Source organism: Buteo buteo, chromosome 7, assembly GCF_964188355.1.
Source record: "Buteo buteo chromosome 7, bButBut1.hap1.1, whole genome shotgun sequence".
Taxonomy (NCBI): domain Eukaryota; kingdom Metazoa; phylum Chordata; class Aves; order Accipitriformes; family Accipitridae; genus Buteo; species Buteo buteo.
In genome coordinates, this window is record NC_134177.1 from 36,781,821 (window position 1) to 36,808,127 (window position 26,307).

At 41.2% G+C, this 26,307-nt stretch overlaps 1 protein-coding gene across 4 annotated transcripts in view; it reads right to left on the minus strand.

Annotated features, from left to right (window-relative positions):
- Window positions 1-26,307, minus strand: part of AUTS2 (activator of transcription and developmental regulator AUTS2) — an 801,167-nt gene that overhangs the window by 578,987 nt on the left and 195,873 nt on the right. For all 4 annotated transcript variants that reach the window (XM_075032435.1, XM_075032436.1, XM_075032434.1 and 1 more), the window contains exon 2: window positions 6,621-6,830. In XM_075032435.1, coding sequence (XP_074888536.1) covers window positions 6,621-6,830 — 210 coding nt within the window. The remainder of the gene's footprint in view (window positions 1-6,620; window positions 6,831-26,307) is intronic.

Here is a 26,307-nt window from a genome sequence, read left to right on the forward strand (position 1 = left end):
TGATTACTATTTCAAACACAGGCTCTTACCCAGACGAAAAAAGCACACTTTACATGGCAATATATACAGAACAATAACACTGCCAGATGGTATAATACTGAACAGAATTAATTTCACACATGATGTTTTCAAGGTGTTAAAATATGTCACAGCTTCTGCTAATAAAACATCTTCCTCCTCCCTCCTCCTTTTAAGAAAACACTATATTCCCACCAGCCCATATTTTACATTATATGTGTTTTCAATTCTGATAAGGGCAGCTGATTGCTTGCAAACCTAATTACAGTCAAATGAAAGTCTTTCAGAACCATCATTAGCAATTAGGACCTGCTGGATTTGCAGTGTATCATTTAGAGAGGTATAATTCAATAGCTTATTGAAAAATTGCAGGTGAAACTGGTGATTATAAGGGGGGGAAACGCCCGTGACACGTCACTGCAGGCAAATCTTCAGTAAAGTGGCAGCTTCTACGAGCAGCTGATCAATGAATGCAGGTGTTTGCTTCAGCGTGCTCCTCGCCTCGCTCGGAAAATGTTAGCTGCATCTTGTCATCATGCTTGGTTTTGTGAATGGCTCCGGATTTCACATTATGTGCCTGGTTTTGTGTGTGTTTTCAAGGAATCCAAAGGGCCTATTCAGGAACTTTATTAAACCAGGGGGGGATGTGCAGTGCAGAACAACAGGCACATGAAGCAACACATCATTTTTCAGTCCTTTCTATAGAGAACAACAATCTTTTCTGTGCCCATTGAGCTCAATTATATATTATCAGGGTCCAGAAGTTGTTTGGATGCTTTCGAGCAGCTGGGTGCCTTCACAGATGACGCACTGGATATGGTGACTGCGGGTTAAGTGCAGCTGGAGATTTCTGTGGCCTCTGATCAGAAGCAAACAGCAGTTGAGAATCACAAAACGCTTGTAATTCAAGCACTGTTTGTCACCAGCGGCGGTTTCTGAGAGGGAAACGAGAGGGGCAACTGAATAGCAGCCCAGCTTTTAGACACGCGTTCTCTCACACATACAGAAATTCACATACTGTGCATGTGTACAAAATAAAGTGCGGTTCCCTTTCAAGGATGAAATTACTGACAGGCCAGCACGAAGCACTCAATGTTTTAACAGCATGATGGTAGACTAGATAACACTGAGCTGGACGGCAGCAGGCACAGATGATGTTAATGCACACAACAGGCCCCCTCTTTGGGCATATCCCTCCATACGCACACCCTTGTGTAACATCTACCCCTCCAAAAAACCACACTGCCCAGCCTGGACCTGCACCCTTCTCCTTCCCCACAGATGTGCTCCTCCTTTTCCATCCTACAAAGGCTTCTCAAAGCCCAGATCCACCTATCTCCCTTTAGCACGAGCATCTTCTTCCACCATATTACTACATCCACTTACGCTGTGATGTAATCTCAAAGCACAGCTACCTGTATATAGCCCTTTCTATACTTTCAGTGCTGTAATCTGATTTTTTCATCATTTCACGGTTCATTTTTCAAATTAAATGTTGTTAATAAGGTGGATTGACAAATAAATCCAAATAAACAATGCCCTTGGATGACACGATACCAACACAGACAAAGTTTCATTAAACCAGTGCCCCCTGCAAAGTCCTGTTGCTTGCGACATTTGCTTCGGGCAACTTCAACCTTTTGGCAACACTTGCACATAATCAAACCATGCCATCTAGGTTGCAACACAAACAGCAAATGTAATTTCAAAGTGGTTGTGCTAGTACTTTGAAATAAATAAAAAAAACACCACACCCAAAACACAACAACGACAAAAAAAAACCAAACCAAAACCCACCACCCAAACACCCCTCTCTCTCTCTCTTTACAAACAGAATGGAAAGAAACATTATCACAATTTCCATTAACACATGGCAGTATCACTGCTGACCTGATGACTAGCTGGTACTCCTAAGATGTGTGACTTTCACCCACACTCTACAAGTTGGTAGCAATGTCTCCTTTAACTTCAGTCCTACAGAGCCAGACCTCCAACAGTGCAAAACTAGCCCAAACACACTCAAGCACGGCTTGCATGCCCCTCAGTTGTCCTGCATGAGCTATGTTCATGGCCCACGTTCCTTCCTGATCTTTAGCAGTTTTATAGTCACTGAAATCCACTGGCTGCCAGTAAAGTAATCCCAAATCACAGCAGCTATGTAAAAGGAGATTCAAGCCTTTATCACTCATTTTGGGTGTATGCATGTTGTATGCAGTATTTCCAAGGTGTCGGACCTCACACTGCACAAACATACACACACTTTTTTCCCTTGCTGCTGCACAGAGCTACAAGTTGGGAGTCAAAGAAATTAAACAGTTCTCCATGGTTGCGTATAATACTTGTAGCTGCTATTGCACTCCCGAAGCCCACCCACAATTTCATTTTCAATTAACAGCTCTTAGAAAAGCAGTAATGAAAGCAGTTGCTAAAGAGCACTCAGATGTCATTGAGAGACTGCAAACCCAAACTGTAAATAGCACATTGTAAATCGCTTGTCACCACAGTCAGCTCTCACTGGAATCACAGTGCCGGTGACAATCAAACCCATCTGCTCAGCTCCCCGACCAATGTCACCACAAACCATACAGCTACACCACCTCCCGCTCCGCTCTCATTACCTGTCATGTATAGGCTTGTCTAAGAGTGTGCAAAAGTCATTCCTGACTGTAAGCGTGATTAAATGCAGATCACACAACGGTTATTTCACCCTCCGCACCAGACTTTTGTTGCACTGAAGTACACAAGCATCTCTACACCAGAGGACAAGTGTGCTATAACTAAATCTGCAACACAATTAACAATGTGATGTTTGCAAGCAACAATGACAGAGGACAACTGTGGTCATCCAGATCAGCCATCAAAAGCCTTAGCAGCCTCAAATTTAAGATGTATAAATTCAGAGTGAGACTGGCAAGGGGATCGTGGACTTAATTCTGAGAAGGAAAAGCTTCAATACTTCCCTCCCTCCCCTTTAATTGATTCATGTAATGGACTACGAGGTTAAAGCTAATAGTTTATAAAGTTTGTAGTTGATGACTGCCAGAGTCAGGGGTGCATCTTTTTTTGCTGTTCTTCCCATTTTTCCTTTATCCCATTAAAATTTACATCCTAATTCAACTTTCCATCATGGGTTTTCTTCCCCTTATTCATCATCTACCCCTTATTTATTACCAATTTATCTACCTCCTTGTGCTCACACCGTATTTGGGACTGGGATTTGATGTTCTCCAAGTGTCTTTGGAATCAGCCAGTTAAGATAGAGCCCAGCAGCCGTTAGCTCTCATATATATGTAAGCCAGCTAACATACCACTTGCCCAGCACACAGATTGCTGCTTTAGGAGCATATGCCAAAGATTATCCTTTTCTGCAAGAAGGCGTATGACTCTCCCAGCATATAAAGAAAACAATGAAGGAAAGCATAGAGGTAGCAAAAGTCAGTGCCTTCTGGTCTTTCCAAATCACACAGTCACTGAATAAAGAGAAATGGTCTTTCCTTCTCACTATCAAAACACTCTCAACACTACTGCAATGAAAACTCATTGTTTCCTAGTATGCCCCACTCTGCTCAAACCTTGAGGAATAAAAACTCATTAAAAGCTATTTAAAAAATTTCCCCACCCTTTTACTAGTTTAAAAATACTCACTTTAAGATTTCCAAATGATTTTTACAGAAAACACATAAAAACACACCATCGCCACTTAACATAAAGGGAATTAAATTTAAAACACTGGAGAAATATTCTGATGAGTCTTATGTTTGCTTAACGCTAACTAAAATTTCCTTGAGGCATTTAATAAGTACATTTATAAAAGCTCACAAAGCAGAGTTCAAAAGTCTTCTTGCTAGTAAAATATGAGCCTTAATTAACCTACAGTTTCACATTTTCTGGATTTCAATAAACCTGTAGGCATTTCAGCATAGCTGCATAAATACCTGCATGAATACTGCAAGGACTTTCTTTGAAAACTAATTAGCAGTCCTTCCAATAGCTGACTTGAACTAAATCTGTTTGACGAGGGAGCTTCGTACCGTAAATCCTGCATGTGAGAGTTACTTCCAGCAGATAACAGATTTCACAGAAAGGCGTATCAGACAAGACTGTTAACTACTAGTAAAACAACGAACAAGATCTCCAGGTATAAAACATTTCCCAACAGGGACAGACTGCAGCCAAGGTCTTATGCCAGCACAGGAATGCAAGTGACAGCATCAAGATTGCAGCCTGCCATCCAATTATAATATTCACATGTGACAATTCAGGATTCCTCCGGGGACAACAGGGGCAAGATACATTGTTTACATATAAAATACATAGCCCTAATACAGCAAGGACACCATAGATACCCAGAAGCATCCTGAACATTAATTGGTTTTGGATGGTCCTACTTTGTCAAGCACAAAACACAGTGGCCCCCGTCCTTGGCTTGTTGTCATCCAAGAAGATTGACAAGCAACTTTACCTCCCCTCAAGAGCCCAGGAATTCAGTGGGATGGAGCTGCGTGGGAAAACAAACCCAAGGTGTGCAGCTAAGAGTCACTCTAGGAGGAAGGGTTACATGAACAGAGAAAACCATCCTCGGAACTTACCATTCTTCTCCTTTTTTCCAGGTCTTCACCATTTGTCTTGAAAGAAGACAGAAAATGCTTACCAGAAATACTATATATAAAGTTGTGGGCATGTCTTTTCAAATAAGCTTTATAGTCTTTTCCATGACACCTTTTTTCTACGTCTAAGTGCCAAAGCCACTTGGATTTGTCAGCACCTAAACTGTTCATGAGACTAAAATGTTCTTATCTAAGGAGCTATGCCCCTACCAAACGTATTAAATTTATATTGAGCAAGATATTTTATTTCCTCTCAGCCTTATCCCTCAGGAATTAAGCAGAGTACTCAGATTTATCAGCTAAAAGGAAAACCATTTTCCATGACATTTGTCAACTCAATACCTTCCAAGCCAGCGTATATTTATTCCTAAAAACATAACCTCACAAATAACCTCCATCAGCAGTGAAGCTGATTCCTTCATAGCTTAAGTACCAGGCAGAAAGGTTTCACCTGACAGTAGGCTATGCCAGGGGAATCAAATAGTGCAAAAAGTCAGCTTTTACGAAGGCCAGTTCCTACTGCACAAACCAGATACATTTACCTTTTGACATACTAAAAAGGAAAAGAGTAAAGATGACCATGTAGGTGAACACAGAAAACAGTAAAGGAAACACAGCAACCTTCGATTTCTACTTATAGCATAAACATTGCATCAACTATCCTCAAGAGTTTCCCCACCTCCCTTTGAAACACAAAGCAAAATTAAATTAGAAGAAATACGTTTAATGAGTGTGGTAGTGCAGAACAGTCATTTTACAATTTGTCTGCTTTGATGAAGCACTGTATAATCTCTTATTTTATTTATATATACAGTGTAGGCTTAAAAATAATCATGAAAACATATTTTTTTACCAGCTTTTGTAACTCTGAATATCAAAATTGAATACAAGTTGATGTACTTGTCATCCTCAATGTTCCTATATTTCCCTGAGCTCACAAAATGAGCAGCAGTGAATTCTATTTTTTAAAAGTTTCTCTGCAAAGCAATGTTTGGTTTGCACTAAGCAAGGATGAAGACTCATTCAATGAATATCAACCATTTCCAGCAGACAAAAATTTTCGTTAAAGAGTCAGTAATATCACTCAAATTTAGGTCAAAGCTGACCTCTTTACTGTTACTTTCGACTTCAGTTTTGCAGACAGTGCCACACAGGCAGATGCTATGCTTAAAATGCCCAGCTCTAATTTAGTCTTTTATATATAACAAACACACAAGGGATATTTATTCATTAAGAAAAGCAAAACACGGCGCGCTCTTCTGTATCCTGCTCATCAGATTAATCACTCTTGTCATGCTTTCTTCTTTTTTTACAAAACATAACACAACACCACACAGTCCCAAAGAAGAATCCAAGATTTCCAGCCTCAAGCTTTGCAACCCTGGATGCTACACGCTCACTTTTGTCACATGTGCACCACAGCTACCACAGTAAGGGAACACCAGCATTGGGAAGGCAGGAAGTTCTTGCTTACGGGTAGGTGATGAGTAACCCAAAAGAGCACCCACCAGTACCACTGAAATCCTGCCAATCAGCGCCTTGCACCGTAAGCAGTCTTAGAACTTTGTCTTAACGAACAGCTGCCCCTCTCGCAATTACCTCACCTTGCCCTTGATGTTCAGAGGGGGTCTTATGCTTCTGTGTACAAAGTCTAAAGACAAGAAGGCATATTTGCAGTACAAAGTTGGCCTAACAATGTAATACGGAGACCACATCTGCTTGCCCTGACAGTCTCACAGCCAGTCCATGGAAAGCTCTTCCAACCTTTGCACGTTTAGTAATCAACTCAGCTCTAGCATCAATACGCTGCTTGCTTTCCCACTCACATCTCTTCTAGTACCAGGACACAGAAAAAGTAGCACCCGAGAGCCCAAGAATAAAACAACTATGACGGGGTTAAAATAAGTGATTCCACAAAATGAGAAATCCACTTCTACATACCACGTGCCAACAGCCAAAGCCCTCCCTCCCCGAAACAGATAACCTGTCTCCCACCTGTCTGAGGCCCTTCGGTATTTTCTTCCTTTTCCCAAGGTGCTGACAAAGATTACGATCATTTTCTCGGTCAGAGCTGTACTGGTGGTGGTGAAGTCTGTTCTTTTTCGGAAGATACGACAGCCCATTGGTAAGTGCTTCCCGTTTCTTCTTGGCTAGAGGATTCTGTCGCTTCTCCACGCGTTCCTGAGGTTTCAGAGCTACATCCTTCTGCAGAGGGAGGGAGCGGGGGAAGGAAGAGAAGAAAAACACAGCGGTTAAGATACAGCTCTGATTTGGTCGACCTCTTTAAGCAGCAATTCTAGGTGACGAGCAAATTATTCTCAAGGCAATGCTACAGTCACCTGAAAAGGAAAAAACAGTCTTCACTGATGTCCACTTAATCAAAAGATACGCAAATGCAAAATAAAATCTGTAAGATGAAGTGAGTGCACGGAAGCCGACACATACTCCTTTAGATTTCATACCATCAACCTCATAATTCTCAAAAACTTCTCATGTATCAAGAGAGCATGCATTTAGAAGACAGCATATGTTTATGATGTTTAAATTAACAATCGTCTTTGATTTAAACAAGGCTTGGCTTTTCACATATATTTTTATTATTTCTTATATTTGACAAGCCAAGGCAAAAGCTGACCTAAATCCAATTATAGCCAATAAATCTCAATTGACTTCAGCGGACATTTCCCTCAAGCCTGACCTAAGCAGAAGATTTCCAATTCTTGGGGCAGGGAAAAAGCGCAAAAAAACCCTTGTATTTGAAAACTTTGTTACTGACCCTTCTTTAAACCCCAGAATCAATGGCTGTCTACAAAAAAACACTCAAGTCTTACAACATAAATGCGAGTTTGGTCACTTAGCCTATAGCTAAGCTATTTTCTTACTGATAACCTGCAACACATAGAATTCGTATTTTTGTTTAAACTAAAAGTTACTTGAAAAAAAAATTGCCAGTAACAGAATTAGAGGCAGAGGAAGAGGAGGCTGGAGGGTCATTAGGAGAGAAGAATTAGAAGCTATGGGAAAGGTGAAAATTACAATGCATACCGTGCATCTAATAAATATAATTTTGTAAGTCACATCCACTCCAAGAACTCCATATGTAAGAGTAGAGTATTTCCATATAAGGGGCATATTAGCTAATCAGAGTAATACTTTAAGCATACTCTACTAACATACCTGGCTGCTTTAACCAGAAGCTCTCCATGGCCTACCATGAAGTACTATGTGATCTTGTAAGCGCTCATGCTGCTGTTTATTGTCACTTAATATTGTAGCCAACAGCAGGAAAGAAATTGTGGGTTTGGTCCCTGTGCCACATAAAGATTCAGGTTCAGGAGAATATAATTCAAATTATTCCACCTTTTAATGCAAAAAAAAAAAAAAAAAAAAAAAAAAAAAAAGCCCAAACATGCCTAAAGGCTTTAATTAAAGAATGCTCCCTAAATGCCTATCTAGAACACAAGAGCTTCACAAAATTCATAACTAAAACCAATGAGAAGATTAATTAAACTGAAGACAGTCGACGTTCAAATTTGATACTTGGTAAAAAGAATAATTTTACAAGCATTAAAGAAGGGAGTACAGAACAGAAACTATAAGACACTTTCTCTACCTTTTCTTCACCTAAGACACCATGGGAAATACCCTAAGCTTTTCTTCACACAGTGTTATTCATATAAGAAAAGTTAGGAGCCTTATCCAAGCTGATGAAAAAAAATCTTTAGCATCCTTAGCTATAAAGCAGGATCAGTATTTTAAGAATGTCATGCCTCTCTGCTCTGGTTCCTCCAGCTACTAAAAAAGAAGTCAGTAGTAGCACTGATCCTTATAATACGCTTTGAGATCTACTTGTGAAAAGCACTGTACACAAGCTGAGAGATCCTACAGAGCAAGCCCAAGGAAATCCAAAGCAAGAAGAATCAGTTTTCTGAGCACACCTTCTGTCTCCTTTCCCAGGAAGGTTTCAGATTTAGATACATGCCATAAATGCACAAAGGCAAATTCTCAGGTGTCATATACTGCAGTAACTATTTCACCAATGCTCAACATCAATAGCTTCATAAAAGGAGCAAGTACAAAATACACGTTGACCTCCTAGATAACAAATGCAGAGCACCTTGCACAGCCATTCCCACACTCAGCCCTATTCTGCTACACTTGGCGAAATAAACCAGAAAACTAATGCTGCAATTCCCACAGAGCAACTTCAACACAGGAAAAAAGCACCAGAATTACAACTTGTTCAATGCACTCTATTGAAACACAGAGATATTTTATCATAGAACAGATCTGTGCCTTAAGATAACTATCATCACACTGCTAATGATAATTTTTTTTTCAGATCACTATAAAAAATCAAATGCTTTATGAGTAGTACATTATACTAGCACAGGACTTCTGCTAAAACATAGAGCTCTTATTTGTAGATAGAAATGCTATTAAGAGGATTCACTCAAAATGTGAAAGGTTGAATGAAGGAGTGAAGAAAGGGAAACTTTCTTGGGAGAAAAAAAAAAAATCTCTTAATGACTAAATAGCTTTTGTGGGAATTTTTTTTTTTTCCCCCCAGCTATGAGTGATCTAAATGAAACAGTGGCAGGCTTCCAGAACCTTATAAAATGTCTAATGGGGCTAGCACCGCCATCAAGAAATTACTAGTGCCCATTAGTTTTAAAGAGGGTGTAAGATGGGTCAAAGTCAAATTTTGCAGATCACTACGGGCATGGCATATCTGGGATAACCTCCTCCATAAGAAGCCCATGTTCTAGCCAACTGCATAAAATTTCATGAATTGTCAGATACACCTAAAGAAAGTTTAGCTCATGGCAGAATTGGGATGAAAGAATCTGTATATATAACTATGGCAGAGATGAGTGACACCAAATTCACAAAGCCTTCTGCAAACTCAATGAAAATGTACCTTCCAAGAAAAAAAGGAACAATTTGCAGAAATCTCAAAAAATAAGGTGCCTCTTCTGGTCACAACCAAAGACAGGAAAGGGAGCTCCATATGTACATAGCTTGCCATTCTGCAAATTGTGAAAGCGGGCCTTAAATCCAGTTTGGTGGGTGGGCTTACTATGAAATGTACACATAAAGATCGGTGTTTAGACAGCCACATTCCTCTAGAACAGCCATCTGCTTTTCACCAGCTGACATCGCTGCAGAGAAAATTACAGAGTGCTGTGGGTCAGAGCCTTGTATTATTGAATTGTATGGTAGAACCTCTCACTGCTTTCAACAGACACACGATTTGGCCTTAAAATATATATGTATATAGAAATATATATTAAATTCTTCATCTGCAGACTGGGCTGCAACAGGACGTGTTAAAAGAATAAGAGCTTAGACACAGGTGGATAGGATGCATTAAAACTAGCTTGACTAGAGATGACGCAGGGTGTTGATCCTCATGTTTGAGGGTGCAACCTGCCCAGGATTGTTTCGAACACACCGTCAGTACATCAGCACGCACGAGGCTGTGGAGGATGTGCACGGATTCTGCCCTCTTGGAAGCTGTCGGGTTCAGCAGAGGCGGCGCTTGGCTGGGAACCATGGCCCTGCATAAATCACTTCCCCACTTTCTGCCCTTTCTCCCTCATCCAATTTTTATCTTTCTGTTATTTAGATAGGACAATAGCTGTACCATGCCGCGTGCTAGTACATTAGCCAGCACAATCTTAATTACAGACTTCAGGCATCATCATGATTAGAGTAATAAGCTGTAATTACTCTAAGGTGACAGGACTGCACAGACCTTATCTACATAGATAAGGAGATGTAGTAATATTTCATGTCGAGACGTATTTTTCAGCAGCTACCCATGGAGTCAATTCAAACTAAGTAGCAGACCCTGTGAACAAGACATTCAGACTTTAATGGAGGTTTTTCTCCTCTCCTGCCAGCATACAAGCCCACACATTATTAAATAAATCCTACAAACATATTAGGCATGGTTTAAAACCATCTTATTCAGAGGTATCTTTCATCAGTAAAGTGCCTTAAGTGTATCAGGAAGGTGACTTAAATGTATAAATATGTAATTACATGCAATTCAATACAGAAGTGCATTAATATTTATGAGTGTACTGTATAATCTAAAAAAATTTCCATTTGTTTTATTTCTATTGGGCACATTAATCAACCTGATACCACTGTACGTGCCATAGTGGAGAAGAGCCGCCCATGCTGAACAGACTCCTGCTGCGACGTCAGCGAGCAGGAGGGCTGCTGAAGCCTGATGGGGTGGCACTGCAATCATCTCAGCTCCAATTAATATTAACAGTTTCAGCCCAAGCCCTGTATTTGGTGAGGGGAGGAGAAGCAGCCTCCGTGGGTACATCAGATAATTTCACGAGGTAGCAGCCTTGAAGGACACGCTGCATTCTCATCAAGTGTTAAGCTTTCAGGGAGCTATGCCTGATTTATTTCAGGAGTCCACCTTCTTGCTATGTAAATGAAATCTCATTAATTAGAAATTGGATCCTCAGTGGCAGCCAAGCAGTGCTTCACGCCGCTTTGCGGGGTACACACTTCACCCCCATGAATCTCACCAGAGAGCCAGTTCATTGCTGCTGCCCTTTCCTTCCTGCCCTTGCCCTCCAGCCACCTTCCAACGATGACTTAAAAACTACACATAAACAACAGGAACTCTGTTCCACCCCTTATTACAAGATTTTTCTATGGGAACCCTTGATGAAAAGCACCACTGTAAATGCACTGTGTAGGGAACGGACTGCAGGCACTTATCTGGATGAAAATTTCAGGTGCTGCTCAGGGATTTCAAGCCTCTATCTTGCCAAATCATCCTTGCGGATTATCATTGTGATTCCAGTGTTGCAAGAACTTACTGTCTGAATTCGCACTGAACATGACCCCAGTAAAGTGCAACTTTTAAAAACTGATTATTAGAAACAAAAGTAGATTACAGTACAGGGCTAGTAAAACCAAATAACAACTGTATCAGTGTACAATGATATTCCAATTATTTGCTCCTCAGGTTCTTGCTAAAGTCCAGAACAGCTTTATAACCGAGGCCCGCAATTTATCCTTTACTCCAACAATAAAATTAAGTATAAAGAAATAAGACACTTTTAAAAACCCAAAATTATTAAACAGTCATGAAATGTCAATGTAATGCTCGACTTAAAACACAAATAGAAAAGCAAGCTTGAATTTACCAGTTTGCCCCTGTCCACTATTCAGACACCCAAGCATCCTTGTCAAACAGAATTGTAAGAAAGGTACTTCTGAAGCCTTTTGTCTATTTTCAGAGTACAAGCAATTCACATTTGGTCAAGAACACAAGTGCAGAAGGAAGAAGCTAATTAAGGGAAAAAAAAATCATACATTTTCACTACCTACAAAAGTTGATTTGAAATTCTTTGCAAGGTATGGACACAACCATAAGACAGACTCAGCACCTCAACACTGGCTGTCAGCTGCAGAAGTGCTTCATTTGCCAGGGACGTTATGTGGGGAGAAGCAAGAAGCAGCCAAAAGGCTTCCTAGGAAAAAACGCACAAATAGAAACACTGACAGAAACACCACCTTCATATTTGCTGAGAAAATTTGTTACAAAAGTTCAGCCTGCAAGAAATTAAGATGCCTAGAGAGTACAGCTGAGAGAAATACTGCAGCTTCGTTAGCATCATGCAGTGGGTATCATTAGCTGGGAATCCAGTAGAGCAACACGCACAAACAGCTGCACAAACTGAACCAAAACCCACCCAGAATCAGGAAACTGTGCCAGTCTGAGGGTACCAAATTTGCCATCGCGTCTTGACAGTCTTCATTGACTCATACTGTGTTTTCTGTTTATATTTGGGAAGAATTTTTATAGCTGATGGATGAAAACGCCCTAAGGCTTCAATACCTCTAGCGCACATTTCGTAATTCGTTATTTTGGTTCTGGCAGTAACAAGAACATGTAACAATGCACTGACAAGTCCCTGCAATCTTTCAAAATCAGAAAATAAAATGAGAAGTTCATAATAGTCATTCATTTCCCTCCGCATAAGATAGTTAAATGCACTGTGTGTTCTTCTGAATTCATAGTTAGTTCCTCAGAAGCATTTATCTAGAGGAAAAAATGGCAAACACTCTTAAAACACCACCAGGGAGAAAGGAAGGCAGGTGTAAAGTGCAATGCAAAAGAAAAAAGGATTCTCAAAGTGTAGAAATTATGGTATTTTAGGACACAAGGGACTGGTGAAGAGAGCCATGATGTCAACTATAGCGGCTGCAGTAGCCCATCCACTAATCCCAGCAATTTCTTCAAGTCGCAAGACCTCTGCAGAAAGGTTTAATCTTGTTTTGTTTGCTTTGTTTTCATAAAATTACAATCCATTGCCTCCTGCATCTCTCTGGAATCTGAAAACAAAGTAGTTCAGTGTTGTGCAAAAAAGGTTGTGCAACAGGCTGAAGATGAAATGCTGTACCAGGCTGCAGGACGCTACGTGGTGATTACAGATGAAGGCAAAACAATAGAAAAGCAAGTTGCTGTCTGCTTGAGATATGTTTTATAAAAGCTTCTGCAGCATAGAGATTGCTTTGATTCTCCATCCCAAAATCATTTGTTAACAATATCATTGATAAACAGAAGGTTCCTTTTCAGGTGCTGCTGATTTAAATTACACACAAAAAACTACATTAAAGCAACATTATTGAGGTTACGAAGTCAAGGACTTGGAATTTATGAGAGGCTGCAACCACCACCTTAATTCAGCCCTCCTGCGCATATGCGTCATGATACAATCTTTAATTACATGACCGCATACTCTTATTTCCCTGTGCAGAATGGAAGGTATTCAGCTAATGAGCAGCCACTCAGGGTTTTGTTTTCTCCTCTTTGTCCAACATGCGGACCTAAAACTTGTTTACTTACACTCCATTTGCACCCTCCTCCAAATGCAAAATTATTAATTTCCTTACGGCTTTTCTGAATAGCTTCTCACTACAGTATGAGATGCTCCACAAATACCAATGACCTGTTTTACAGCTGTTTAGCTAGATGAAGGTATTTCACTATTCCCGTTTTATAGGTGGTAACAACAGTCCTGACATGTTCAAGTCAAAAAGGTCTGCTAATTTTAAGTGCCCATTAGGAAGCACCTAAGATTTGATTTTTCAGAGAACTTAGCTCTACAGAGCACTTTATCTAATGAAGCACAGCCTTCATTGATTTCAGCAGCTACTGGGAGTGCTGAGCACTCCTGCAAATCAGGCTTTAGTAAGCACCACATATTACAAGGACACAGATAATGATGCTTTCTAAAATACATAGTGCAATGGCCTCCCTCAGTGCCACATACTAAATAGGAGGTGGAGGCAGAGAAAAATTGGATTCTAATTAGATTCAACTCATATCAGCAAGAGGAAACCCTCCTGCAATCCTCTCCCTCGCCATGCACCTTCCAGCTTCAGTAAGAGGTAGGAAAGGGGCTCAACGAGAAAGAATCCCCAACTCCAGAGTAAGTCAAACCGGTTTGAGTAAATGACTTCAGGATCTTCAGGAAATAAAATAGGCCATTATGTCATTAACAGCAGCATCACAATTCATAAAAACACAAGGGCCAAATAAAAAACACCACACTTGGAGGAACTTAAAAACATAGTTGCTTGCTACATACACACATCAGGCAAATGGAAACAAAGGATCCTGTACACATACTACTCCTCAGCCATGATTATACACTTTAAATTGTGTTCTATCCAGCATAATTTATAGAATATATGACTGTCAACTCTTCTCTACTTAGATTTTACACTGTTTATTGTTGTAGTGGGATAGCAGTCCCTCTTTCGCACAAGTAAACTGTGACAGACTTCTACTAACACACTAGACCTAAGGAAGTAATCCAAAAGAAGTATTTTACTCAGCAAAATAAATCAACCAACAGACCATGCCTTTCTTCAGCATATTGTGTGTTTGGATGCAAACACTATTTCTCGACAATTTACTACACTTGATACTTCAAATGAGCTCTGTGTTGTTCCTTTGTGATTATTCACACACACTACGTAATATTGTTTCTGTGCCTTACCTGAATAATTTCTCCCATTTCAGTACATGTACATGTGTGTCTAAATCTCACTGCATTCAATGGAATAGTAGTGAAATCCTTAAACTTGTTCTTATCTGTTTTGAGACTGGTGAATGAGCATACACTCAATTTTTACTTTGACATGATAAAAAGCATGTTTAAAAAGAAATTTTGTTCAAGTATATGAGTACAAAAGATTAAAACTTACTCCTACAAACTTTGACAACAGCAGAATGTAATCACTCAAGATTTCAACAAAGGCACCCAGTTCTACAAAACAGCTGTAGCAACTTAGATGAAAAGCAAAATGGACAGTCTTACACAGCATTTTTCATAGTATTCACTAAGCCTACAGATGCTACAGAAAAATAAATTTTTAGCTGAAATCTGACTATAATGCCAGCTGTTGAGGTGAAGAGGCCCTACGAAATCAAAGCTGGCAAAAACTGATGTCATACCTGAAGATGAATATCAGAGCGATCTGTTGTTATTCATTTATTTCATCTTTTTCAAACATGATGTGGTATTCTCAGCCTTATCCTCCTGTCTCCCTTCTCAATTTTGTCACTCAAATACTATACCATACCACGCTACAGCTGTGGAGAACAGTAATCCAAATTACTGGAATCCGTGCAACCAGAGTTAGGAAAAAACCTACTCTTGGACCTAGTGTCGAGAAAGTGCTGAGCAATGCCATCTTAGATTACAGAGCCACTGAACTGTGTTTTTTAAGCTGCCCAGTTTTGTAGAAGGCAAAGTACACACAGCTGATTCTGCTCAGAGTGATTTAGCCAGAAACCTGTGTACTCCTGCCAAAAGAGATCCTGAAGCTCTCACTCCACCCGGCTTCTGCCAGCCTAAGAGTCCCACTGTGTTTTTTCTAGAGATTTTTCTAGGTCTTACACAAGTTGCTAGCAAAGTCCAAGGTTACCTCTTTCTTGCAGATTTGACTAAATCATCTCCGTTACACCTGTGACTCTGCCTTTTTTGAGTATATGCTGTCTGAAATACCACCTGGCCTCTCCCAGCAGGGAATCTGCGTCCTCTGCTGGCATCATCTCAGCCACGTTCTCTCCAACTCCTCCACGTACAGTCTTTCAAACTTTGCAAATCATCTTCAGTAAGTGCCAGTCTTTCACACATCTGCAACCTTTTTTACCTGGTAAAGCACCCAGGGCAGATCTCCCAGCAGACAGGACTGTGCCTGCCCACGCCAGCTGCCCTTTTGGCCCATCACCGCACCGTCAGCACGAGCTCTGGCAGAATTCAGGGCACGACTCCGAGTGCTTCTAACACAGCAGGCATGTTACCGGTAACAAAACACTCCATCCCAGACATGCTTTACATAACTTAATCCCTGAGACTGCTCACACAGTACGTAAACCCTTACAGCCAAGGGAAATCTATTCCCACTGGCCCTGGGTTTATTTCACAGTGCTGGGCCTTAAATAAACGTGCTTGATATACCCTGTGAGCAGCACAGCCACATGCTCACGAAGTGTTTGTTTTCTTTGTTTCAGGAATGAAAAGAAATAGAAAAGGGGTGTGGAAAGAAAAAGAGTCCCTAGGGATGCTCGCTTTAAATCTTCATGTCAACAAAGAGGGCTTCATTGCTCTCGCACCACTCGGTTACTATTCTAGATTAGGCAGAGAGAGAGGAGCATCAAGGCAGCTCCTAAAACAAAGGTGAGTTTGTTTTGTTCCCTGTGCTACAACATACTAGTTGCACATTTCCAGTAGTGATCCCACATTTGTATACAGCACTGCTCTTCTGTATAGGAAGCCATGCACACAACGCCTCGATCTGATGCAGAAATGCATTCAACTGCGGGCACAGGCTAGGACTGTCTACCTTTCATGCAGATGCCTGCACCTGAGTTCAAGGGTCAGCTTTGTGTCACAGCAGGGCCAAAAATTTTTCTCCTTAGAAAATGGGATTTTCATGCTGGAGAGACTCCAACTGAACAGTTAAAGTACCATCCTGAGTAATATGAAACACAAACAATTTCAGTTTGTCTAAATAATTGAGCAACTCTTCAGTTCTACTGAAATGTCCAGATTTTTTTTTCGCTTCACATAGGATTTTATTTGCACTTTTTGCCCTGATTTGGAATGGAAATAGTTTTTAAAATTTCAAACTTTCTCCCCAAAATAAAATTTTTGTATGTTTGTGTGGACACATATTTAGCTAACGGTTGAAAGAGCATTCCAGATGCCTTTAGAAGACCTTGAACAGAATAAACAAGATGACAAAAAAAGAAAGATGCCAATTAGAAGAACACAGGTGCGCATTCCACGATAAAGGGAACGTGGCACAAAGAACCTCAATTCGGCAGTTTATCTTGACCAATTAGACTGAGACAAGTTTCGCATGTTTTAGTTGATATAACCAATTATGTCCTATGTTTATGTGCGTGTACATAGTTAGTATAACCAATTATATCTTATGTTTATAAGCGTGTCCAGTGTTGATATAACCAATCATATTTTATGCTTGTGCACGTGTACAATGACTTTGCAGAATATGTGACTGTAAGTATGTGTGTGTTTTAGCAATAAAGGGTTGTCTGTCGTCTGCTTTCAAGATTACAGGCGTCCGTCTACTTCAATCTCCTCATGTTTGTATCTGTAGTTATACAAGATCTGCATATACTGACCAAAATACACATGCTTGCTGTCCATCTCAGGACCAAATTACATTGCTTTCTTAGCTTTAAGTAAAGAATATGTCCCCTTTTAACCTCCTTTATTTCATGTCCAAAAGCTTCAGTCCTTTATTTTTGCCCAATGTCCTGCCAACTTTACTGGGAGACTTCTGCAATGAAATCATATTTCCCTCCAGCGGAGTCTTGGCACGAAGCTGACTGTGGGCTCCTTCACTCTCCAGATACATATGGTGTTCACTGAATAATTCAAATGGCACTTTTGCTGGCAGGCCACGGACTGAGGCCAAGGAGTTAGTGGGCCAATAAATCTTACATTTAAAGGGTATCCCCCCTTACTGGTAGGGTTAGAATAAATGGATGTGGGCTTAGACGGCTCTCATCCCTGCTATTCCTGCACTGGGGCTAAACATATGACTTCAGCCTCCAGGCTCTCACACTGGCACACCATTCATTAGCACAGCACTCAGCATTCATAAAAAATGTATTATGGTTTGTAAATCAAATCAGAAGCACCTCTGTATTCCTTGCCTTGCAGAAAGATGGTACAGCACCAGGAAAGTCCAATGTATTCTAAAGGGCTTACAACGCTCACTAAAATACCATGGCCACAGAAAGGAACTGAGTCAGGACACTGTAGAAGAGGTTAGCTTTGCCTCCCATGTTAGCCTCAAGACTAGACCAGAAAATCTGCTCTCCAGGAGCCAAGACAAAGAAACCACCTTGAGACAATGTAGGTAAAAACAACTAGGAAACTACGTTATACAGGGAGAGAATAGGGAGAAATGGAAACATCCACATCATTTATTTCTGTACCACAAATGAAGCCTTAAAAGCACACAGGGAAACCAGAGGCACCCCTCTGCACATGCAAGCAAGCAGGACAAACCTAGCTTTTTGGACAGACAGTACAGAAATAAGCAAGGAAAAGGACAGAATTAGAAGAACTACTCATGGATTATACCAGATGGTAAATGCTCCAACCTGCAGATTTTTTTAACCAAACCAAAAACCTCCACACAATAATGGGTTATAATTATTGAGCTTTTCAAAATACAAATCTATTTTGAAACAACTCTTTTCCATCTTGTGGGTCAAGAAGTTAAACTACTTTACACACCAGCTTTTCTGTCTTTTAAGCTCCTACTTTCTCATATTCCTCTTGATTTTTATTTTCTTTCTCCTTCTCTGGGAACCACTCAACTCTACCACTGTTCTTGACATGTGGCATACAACCTCACACAAAAGACTGAAGGAGGCAGATTTTAAAATGAAAGAACAGTGATTAGAAAACAAGGGGGGAGAGAGAGAAAGAGAATGGGAGCTCAGATAGGACCAGAGAACTGCATCACTTAAGGCGAGCTTGGAAATATCCTTCATTAGGAAAAAGATCAGAACCTTTGTGCAATTAGAGGAAATAAAAGAAACAACAGTTCAACTTCCCATCTGCAAAAGAAACCTCCTTCTAGCATTCAGGCTGAAAAAAAATAGTAAAGAACAAAAGTTTAAGAAATAGAGCAATATGTAACCTTTCCATTTGCTGGCTTATTCTCCCCCTAGGAAACAGATACAGTGAAGATAAATTTGATGATCAAAAAAACAGAGGGATTACATTCTTGCACAGTGCTGATCATTGGCAAATCCCCCTCTCTGCAGTTCAGAAGCACAGCTTAGCATAACAGACAAGATTTATCATTGCCTTGTCCTTTGCACCACTTATAAAGTAGATGTAAGTTGCTCCTATCTCAAGACTTCTCATTCACATACACAGATGAAATAAATACCAGAACTATTTTGTTGTTACTTTACAAAGGTATAAGCCACCGTACCAAATGCAAAGAATCAGACCCACTGGATAATTGCCACACGTTTTCCATCTTTATTTCTCCACTTCTGCTAATGCACCGCATCCTTGCAACAAAGCATTTGTTTCAGCTTTAGGCCTGTGGATGCTCCAAAGTCTATGTTGCATCACCCAAAAAAACATCAGGCATAATCAGCAGTTCCTAGGTGGGGAAACACAGTTCTTCTCTTCCGTCCTGTATTTAGAATATGGAGTCTTCAGTTAAACAGGCACAGAAGACAGCATGAATAAATAAAAAAGGAAAAACAGAGATGACTACTTTCTCCAGTTTTATTGCTGGGCAGAGACCCTGTAAAGGTACCTCATACACCAGAGAAAGGAAAAGAAAATTTCCTTTACAGTTGTGCCATGGCTGAAAATATTGTGTCTTCTGCAAATATTCAACTTTTTTAAGCTACTTTGTGCATAGATCTTTTAAAACTGAAGTGTCATCTAATATTCAGGGCTATGCAGTGCCTAGAAAAGCAATTTCTGTAATATTTCTTGTTTATAGCCACCTAGAAGCTACAAATTTAACTTGGTAGGGATGCAGTCAGGGGATCCAGTTCCAAAACAGAACATCTCAAGTCAAGAGCTTTGCTAATGCCTCCAGCAAACTTGCAAGGAGTTACAAAAACTGTGAATCATACCGCTTGAGCAATACTTACATTCAAACCACGCTTATCGTATACCCGGCTGTCTCAACTGAACTTGTAACCATTTCTTCTGTAGGAAGCATCCAACTGCTGCCTCTCTGTAAAAACTTGCCTGGAGCAGAAAGCAGATAAAGCTCTGCAATGCATCTCTTGAGAGCTACGGAATATGTTGAAGAGAATTAGAACTGTAAGCAGGAATCAGTCTGCACTTGGAAGGAAACCTTTCCTATTAAAGATTTGTTTTCTAAGCTGCTGCTTGGTGCCGGTATCCAAATCTCTCCTGTCTGATCTTATCGCATCTTGTACCCTGCCAGGCACAGGATTAGAGCTGGCCGAACTGAGATGGTAAGTTATTAATGTGGGTACTTGGAGACATGCGTTGAAACTCCTGATCTTCCACTGACGCTCTCTGTGACCTGCAGCAGTAAGCTAAGCCCCAATCCACAAAGCGGGTATTCAGGGGCCTAAAACTATTTAATTCCCATTGACTGGTTTTCCAAAGGAAATAAATGGCTCTGTGAATTTGGGCCTTTAGCCCTTCCATGCAGCAGTGCTCGTCTGTAAAATGGAAGTAAAACTACATCCTATTTCATCTGTGCTTCGTAATGCTAAATACTTAAAGAGCTAAATGGATCAGGCACCACAGGAACAAAGGGGGCTGCACACATGCTTAGAAAAAGCAAACAAGACACTGCAAAGGTGATGGGGGTTCGTGGAGTGGTTGGCACATATCTCTCCTGTCAGACCTAGATCAAGGCAGCCATCTTCTGGATAAGAAATATAACAGTATCTGACTGCTACATGCCATAAAACATCTCAGGGCTTGCGCTATTCATTAATTTATTCTGGAAACAGTAGCAAAGTCACTCTCTCCTCTTCCAAGCCTCTGTGGCCCTTCAACTTCATCATGCCAAACAAGCACAGCCAGCGTGCTCCTGGGGCATGCCCGGTGGGACTGCTGCAGCCCTCTTGCCTGCCTCTCGCCTCTCCTCTCTCCAAACCCAGGGGCTTCCTCCAAGTCTCCTGCCAAGCAGGTACTTCTTGCATTTCCCTGTTCTCCTCTAACTGATGTGTGGGACAGGAAAGTCACGTCTTTCATGTATTCTCCACTGTCCTTAGTGGAAGAGGAGAGCATTTACATCTCCCTTTCTCTGCCCTTCATTCAGGACAGTCTCACTGCTATCGCTCAGCTGTATGTATGTGTATTTGGTTCTCGCTTTCTCATGTTTTTCCCTCCCACACCTATAGGCTCCCTGCATGCCCTGTTCCCCTTCCTAACACAGATGAGTCACAGCATTTCCCCTTCCCTGTTCCTCATCCTAACTCCAGACAACTCCCAATCTCTGTCCCCATCCAGGAGGATCAGCCTCCTTCAGTCTCCCTCCCCACCAGCTCCCTGCATCCTCCTCCTCTGTCCTGAGCCAGCGCCTCTGCTTCAGGAGGAGCGCTCTCCTGCTATCGCTCCCCCCACCGAGGACTCTCTCCACACAAATTGCAGCCTTTGAAATCAACAGAGACCCTTCGTTCTCCAGCAGGTTGAGAACTTCTGATGCCTTCATGGGAATCAGAAGTGGGGGGAAAGGGAAGAAGAGACTGCAGGCAGTTTCCTTTCTAAGCTCCCCATAGCCCTTGAACATCCCCTACCAGCTGTTCTGGAAGAGCAGCGCTGCTTTGACAAAACACCAAACAGCAAAACCGCACAAAAGACGGTCTCTTGTCAGCCCGTGCCAGTCCCCTCTTCCCTCCTACTTCCCGAGGGTCAGACCCACTGCCTTTGGAGGGACCATTCGCCTGCCCAACATCACGGAGGTGCACGATGCCCCCAAGGCCACCAACGCACTTGCAGTCACAAGGAATTCGGGTGCTTAGTTTCAACGTAATTCAGCTGGTATTAAGGCCCTGTGTAAGCAAAGCTCCTACATACTCTTATGGATCCGGGCCAAATTGACAAATGCACCTCAGCATTTGGAGTACGTGAGACCCTGTGAGGAACAGTGGGAACAGGCCTTAGAAGAAGGAATTTGAGAAGGTCATCCCTTTTTTTCAATTCTATAACCTGTGCCCTATTCCCTAGCCTATTTTACGTCTCATGTAACCAGGGCACTCCTTATAAAAGGAGTTCAGGGCGGAAAATCCAAACTAACACTTCGAAAAGACATACAAACTCTGTTGTTTTATTATGAGGCAAAAATGACCTCAAGAACCTGGACTAAACAAATGCCTGGAGTAAAAAGATGGAATAAATTAAAGGATATAATTATGGCTGGGAAAAGAGGGAAGGAGGTCACTCAATAGGATGAAAGACGGATTTGAGAAATAAGAAATGAAAGGAGGTGTCAGCTTGAATCAGCCAGGCTGAAAACTGCTGCTGATTTTGACTGACATACTGAAACTTTCCAATTGCAAACTCTTTCTCTAATAAGCTGCAAATTCACCTCTACACTTTTACTTTGATCTTAATGCAAATGTTTTATAATGGACAGATTTAATGATGTTCAGGTGCTTATTGGTTCTATTGGATTTGATACTGGAATCAATCTCCCCCTTTAGAAAGCTTGGGTTAATGGCAAAGTTTATTAAACTGCATGCAGTCATTCAGAAAAGATCAATAGAGACATGATTACAGAGCAACCAGAGGATTAAACATGAGATTTATCACAAAATTAAACTGAATTAAACGTTCTCTGATAGCACTTGAAATGCTGTCGATACTCTTAACTGATAATCTATGCTTTCTGTGTTTACTTAACAGGCAGCAGGGATGTCTGACTCGAGAAAATGACTATAATGTAAAAACATAAACTGCAAAGATTTGCTGAAAGCATTAAACCTCACCTAGAAAAGCATTATTTCTTCCTGTTAGAAGAGCAAAAGCATTTTGCTTCTTTGCCCATTTCCTATTTAAGGGTGAGGAGGATAGAGTCCTCTCACATATCACACTTCAGCAACCTCCCTCTCAGGACTATTATAGGATGCATGAGACACTAAAAGATACTATACAGGATTTCCAACAAAATATTTTACGGTTTCCTCCCACGGCACTCTTTACCTTTTTCAGAATTACTTTTTTTCCTGCTTTCTTGCATTCTTGATGACCTTACCAAAACTTGTTCCCCACCCTGAGAAATTTGCCAGCCTTCCAGCTTCTCCTTTCCCGCTAGCTTAGCCCAGCTCCTCCCCAGGTTCATACACTCAGACCTTTCCTTAATTAGGCTAGCATAGCACTGTGAAAACTTCTCTGATGTTCTCTTCCAAAAGAAAAATTCAGTTCCAAGCATAAAAAAACAGGAGCACCAGCCACACAGTACCACTGGCCTGAGAAACAGAAAAGGAAGTCCAGAAAAAAAAAAAATTCAGGCCAATTTTACAGAGAGAAACAGAATCTAAATTCAGACACTATTCTTCTGGGATGAGATCCATCCCTGCAACAGAGCTGGAATTTCCCAAACCCTGCTGCGTCCTGAGATCTGTTATCAGAATCACACACAGAGATTATTGCCATCTGCACTATAATAATGTGGTTGGCCTGGTTTTGAGGACCAAAACCTCAACTCACAGCAGGAGAGAAGGGGGAGGGAAAGAGGGGAGGAGCAGGAGCTCACGAGTACACAAAAGACCAGATGCAAAGTAATCAAGTAACCAAGCACAACCTCAACTTTGATAAATATTGAACGTCTTCATGTTTCTGCGGCTTTCTGAAATGGTCACAACATACAAACTCAGCTGAAGGGCTCCTTTAAGAATTAATGTTTGTGTTCAACAAGCAAGCAGGCCCAGGGACATCAGGTTCCAAGATGCTTTTTTCTGCCCTGTTTTTCAGAGAAAGGCTGTATCCTGCCATCCCCTCCACCAAAAGCTTAAAAAACCTTGACAAAACACCTCAAAGGAAACGTGACCATCCAATAGCAAATAAACCACCCAAAACAAAAAACACCAAAAAAATCCCTCATCGACTATCATGAATTGAATTTTTACTGATTTAGAGGGGCTTAGCTGCTTTCTAAACAGGCTCAGCTATCCCTAGTGTACTTTGCAAAATTCAATCCAGTAATCCAATCCCAGATGCATTACATGAAATCTTATTTCTCCAAGCTCTAGAAAAGAACAAGCAAAAGGAAGTCTTTAGGAACACTAATTTGCCAATAAATACTGACTGAGCCAATTTTGCTTTTGCTGCTTTTTAGGGGGGGAAATAAAAGGGGGGGGGGGGGGGGCCAAGATGCTGAGTACTACATCCCCTCATTAAAACTTCACTTGTGTATAGAAAAGATACCGTGGAACACGTACCCTGAAATTAGCCCAGCATGTGCTGCCCCAATAAACAAATCCTCAGAAACTAGATTAGAGCTATTCCCAATAGGTTTCCACTGCAGAAATCACCACCAGTTCTGTCCAGAAAAGGAAAATCTCTGTAATATCTAATAAATGGACCAAAACAGCTAAATGAATAGCAGGGCAATAGCACAGCATGTTCTAGCAGCAACCAATGAAGCTATAGTCAATACACACAGTGGCTGTTAAATTTTACATCAATACCATCACACAATTAAGTCACTGAACGCCTGAGCAGAGTATTAAAGCACTCGGCGTTATGTGAGCTCTGAGACCGAGTGTGTGAGCAAGGGAAAAAAAGATTTGCCATGTACTTCAGCATTAAGAGAAAGCCCATGTTTATCGCTTTCTCTATATGCTTTATGGGATGCTCCGCAGATGACACAGATGGCATTAGTAATACATGAGCGCCAACTATCACTTGGCTCCACGACTCTGATGCTAACCCAAAATGGCAGCTGTTTTGTCAGGGGGCAGGGACCAGGTTAGCAGCTGCACATGACATTAAACATCCAGCTCTGACAACATCCTTCTGTCGTAACACTCTCCTGCAGGACCCCAATTTATCTCCATTCGAGCAGGCTGCTGGCCTGGCTTACTGGCTCTCCTGGCTGCTACTTGGATGTGGACCCATGAGCCAGGCTGCCTGGCGGCAGGGAGACACACTGCTCTTTAAAATAAGGATTTCTGACTTCTTGATGCTTACATACAGAAAAAGGGATGCAAATCCCACATGAATGAAGTTGCATATCTCAATGTACTACCTAAAAGGTAGGCTGAAGCCAAGCAGGTAACAGGCAAACACAGTGCCAACCTTAAAAATTGATTTACCAGGTAGTTGTTTCCCTGCAACTGCTACTTCTCTCAGAAACAAAGGCCATTACTACAGCTCTTGCTTATGTGAACCAGCAGCATGTTGGTGCCGATACCAACTTGTATCAGTGACCAAGAGGCAGCTTGTGTCTGTATGATGGGCCAAAGAAGTTCACGTTTCTGCCCTGGGCAGAAGCAGCCTGCTACAGGCAGCACTAAACTACAGCCAGGCAAGGTGCATGAAAGCAAGTCATTTCCAATGGGAGGCTCATCCCTGCCAAATGTGCTCCCCCTGTCCTGTCCCATAGTTAAGCGATGCTGGACTTGCTTTTTTCCACCTCCTCTGGTCATTAGGCACAGAGATTCAGGGCAATAGGCAGATGACACCTCAGGACATGCAACTGGAGGGGTTTCTGTGGCACGAAAAAAAATCACTTCCCTCAAAAAGCTGTTGCTGTGTGCTCTGTGTTTTATTAATTTAATGGTCAGGATAATAAATTTGTCAGTAATGACAAAGAAATTCCCTAGAAACTGCAGTGCTCAAGTGTCATTGAAACTACATCTATTTAGCAAATAGATGAATGCCTTTCACTGAAGAGTGTCGTGTGATTAAGCATCTGTCACTGTCTCACATAACGGCTGCTCCTACTTCAGTAGCACAGGTAGCTTTCATGGCTCTTTTTTATATGGATGTGAAGATGATCTTGATGTGAAAGGAGATCAGCAACTGAAAACCCAATTAATAAACCAACATATAAGTAGTGGGTCATTCCTACAAGTCTTCTACTCCTGTTGACTTGACCAAGCTTAAGTTTTTACAATCAGATTCATTTAAGTTTTACAAACAAAAGAGAATAGATTTTGCTTTCTGACTTACTGAAGTTGAGTTAGATGGATTCATACCTTCATCATAAGGTGTGAGCTTTTCTTAGAGGGATTTGTCTTTGATTTTGAGGGTATGTTTAAGTTTTTACAAGGACTGAGATGCTGAATCTATGTTAGTAGCTTCATTTCTTACAAATCTGGAGTCATAAGCCAGTCAACTGTTCTGTTTCTGTTACTTTTAGCTTTCTAACTGAGCAGTACTTTTCAGATGTGCACCCTGCTCAGCAGTCACTGAAGCTGGAGGAAGTTTTCCAGTGAATCTCTGTGGGCTGTGTTCCCTAACACACACTCCAAGAGGTGAAGAGCAGAGAATACACTGGTTAGTACACAACTCTCTGCTCTCCTATTTTCATAGCTAAAAATTCATGGAAAGTCCCAGTGAAAATGTGCCTGAATGACAGAAATTAGAGAGCTGGTTGTCCTAGGGTAGATGATGTTGAAAAT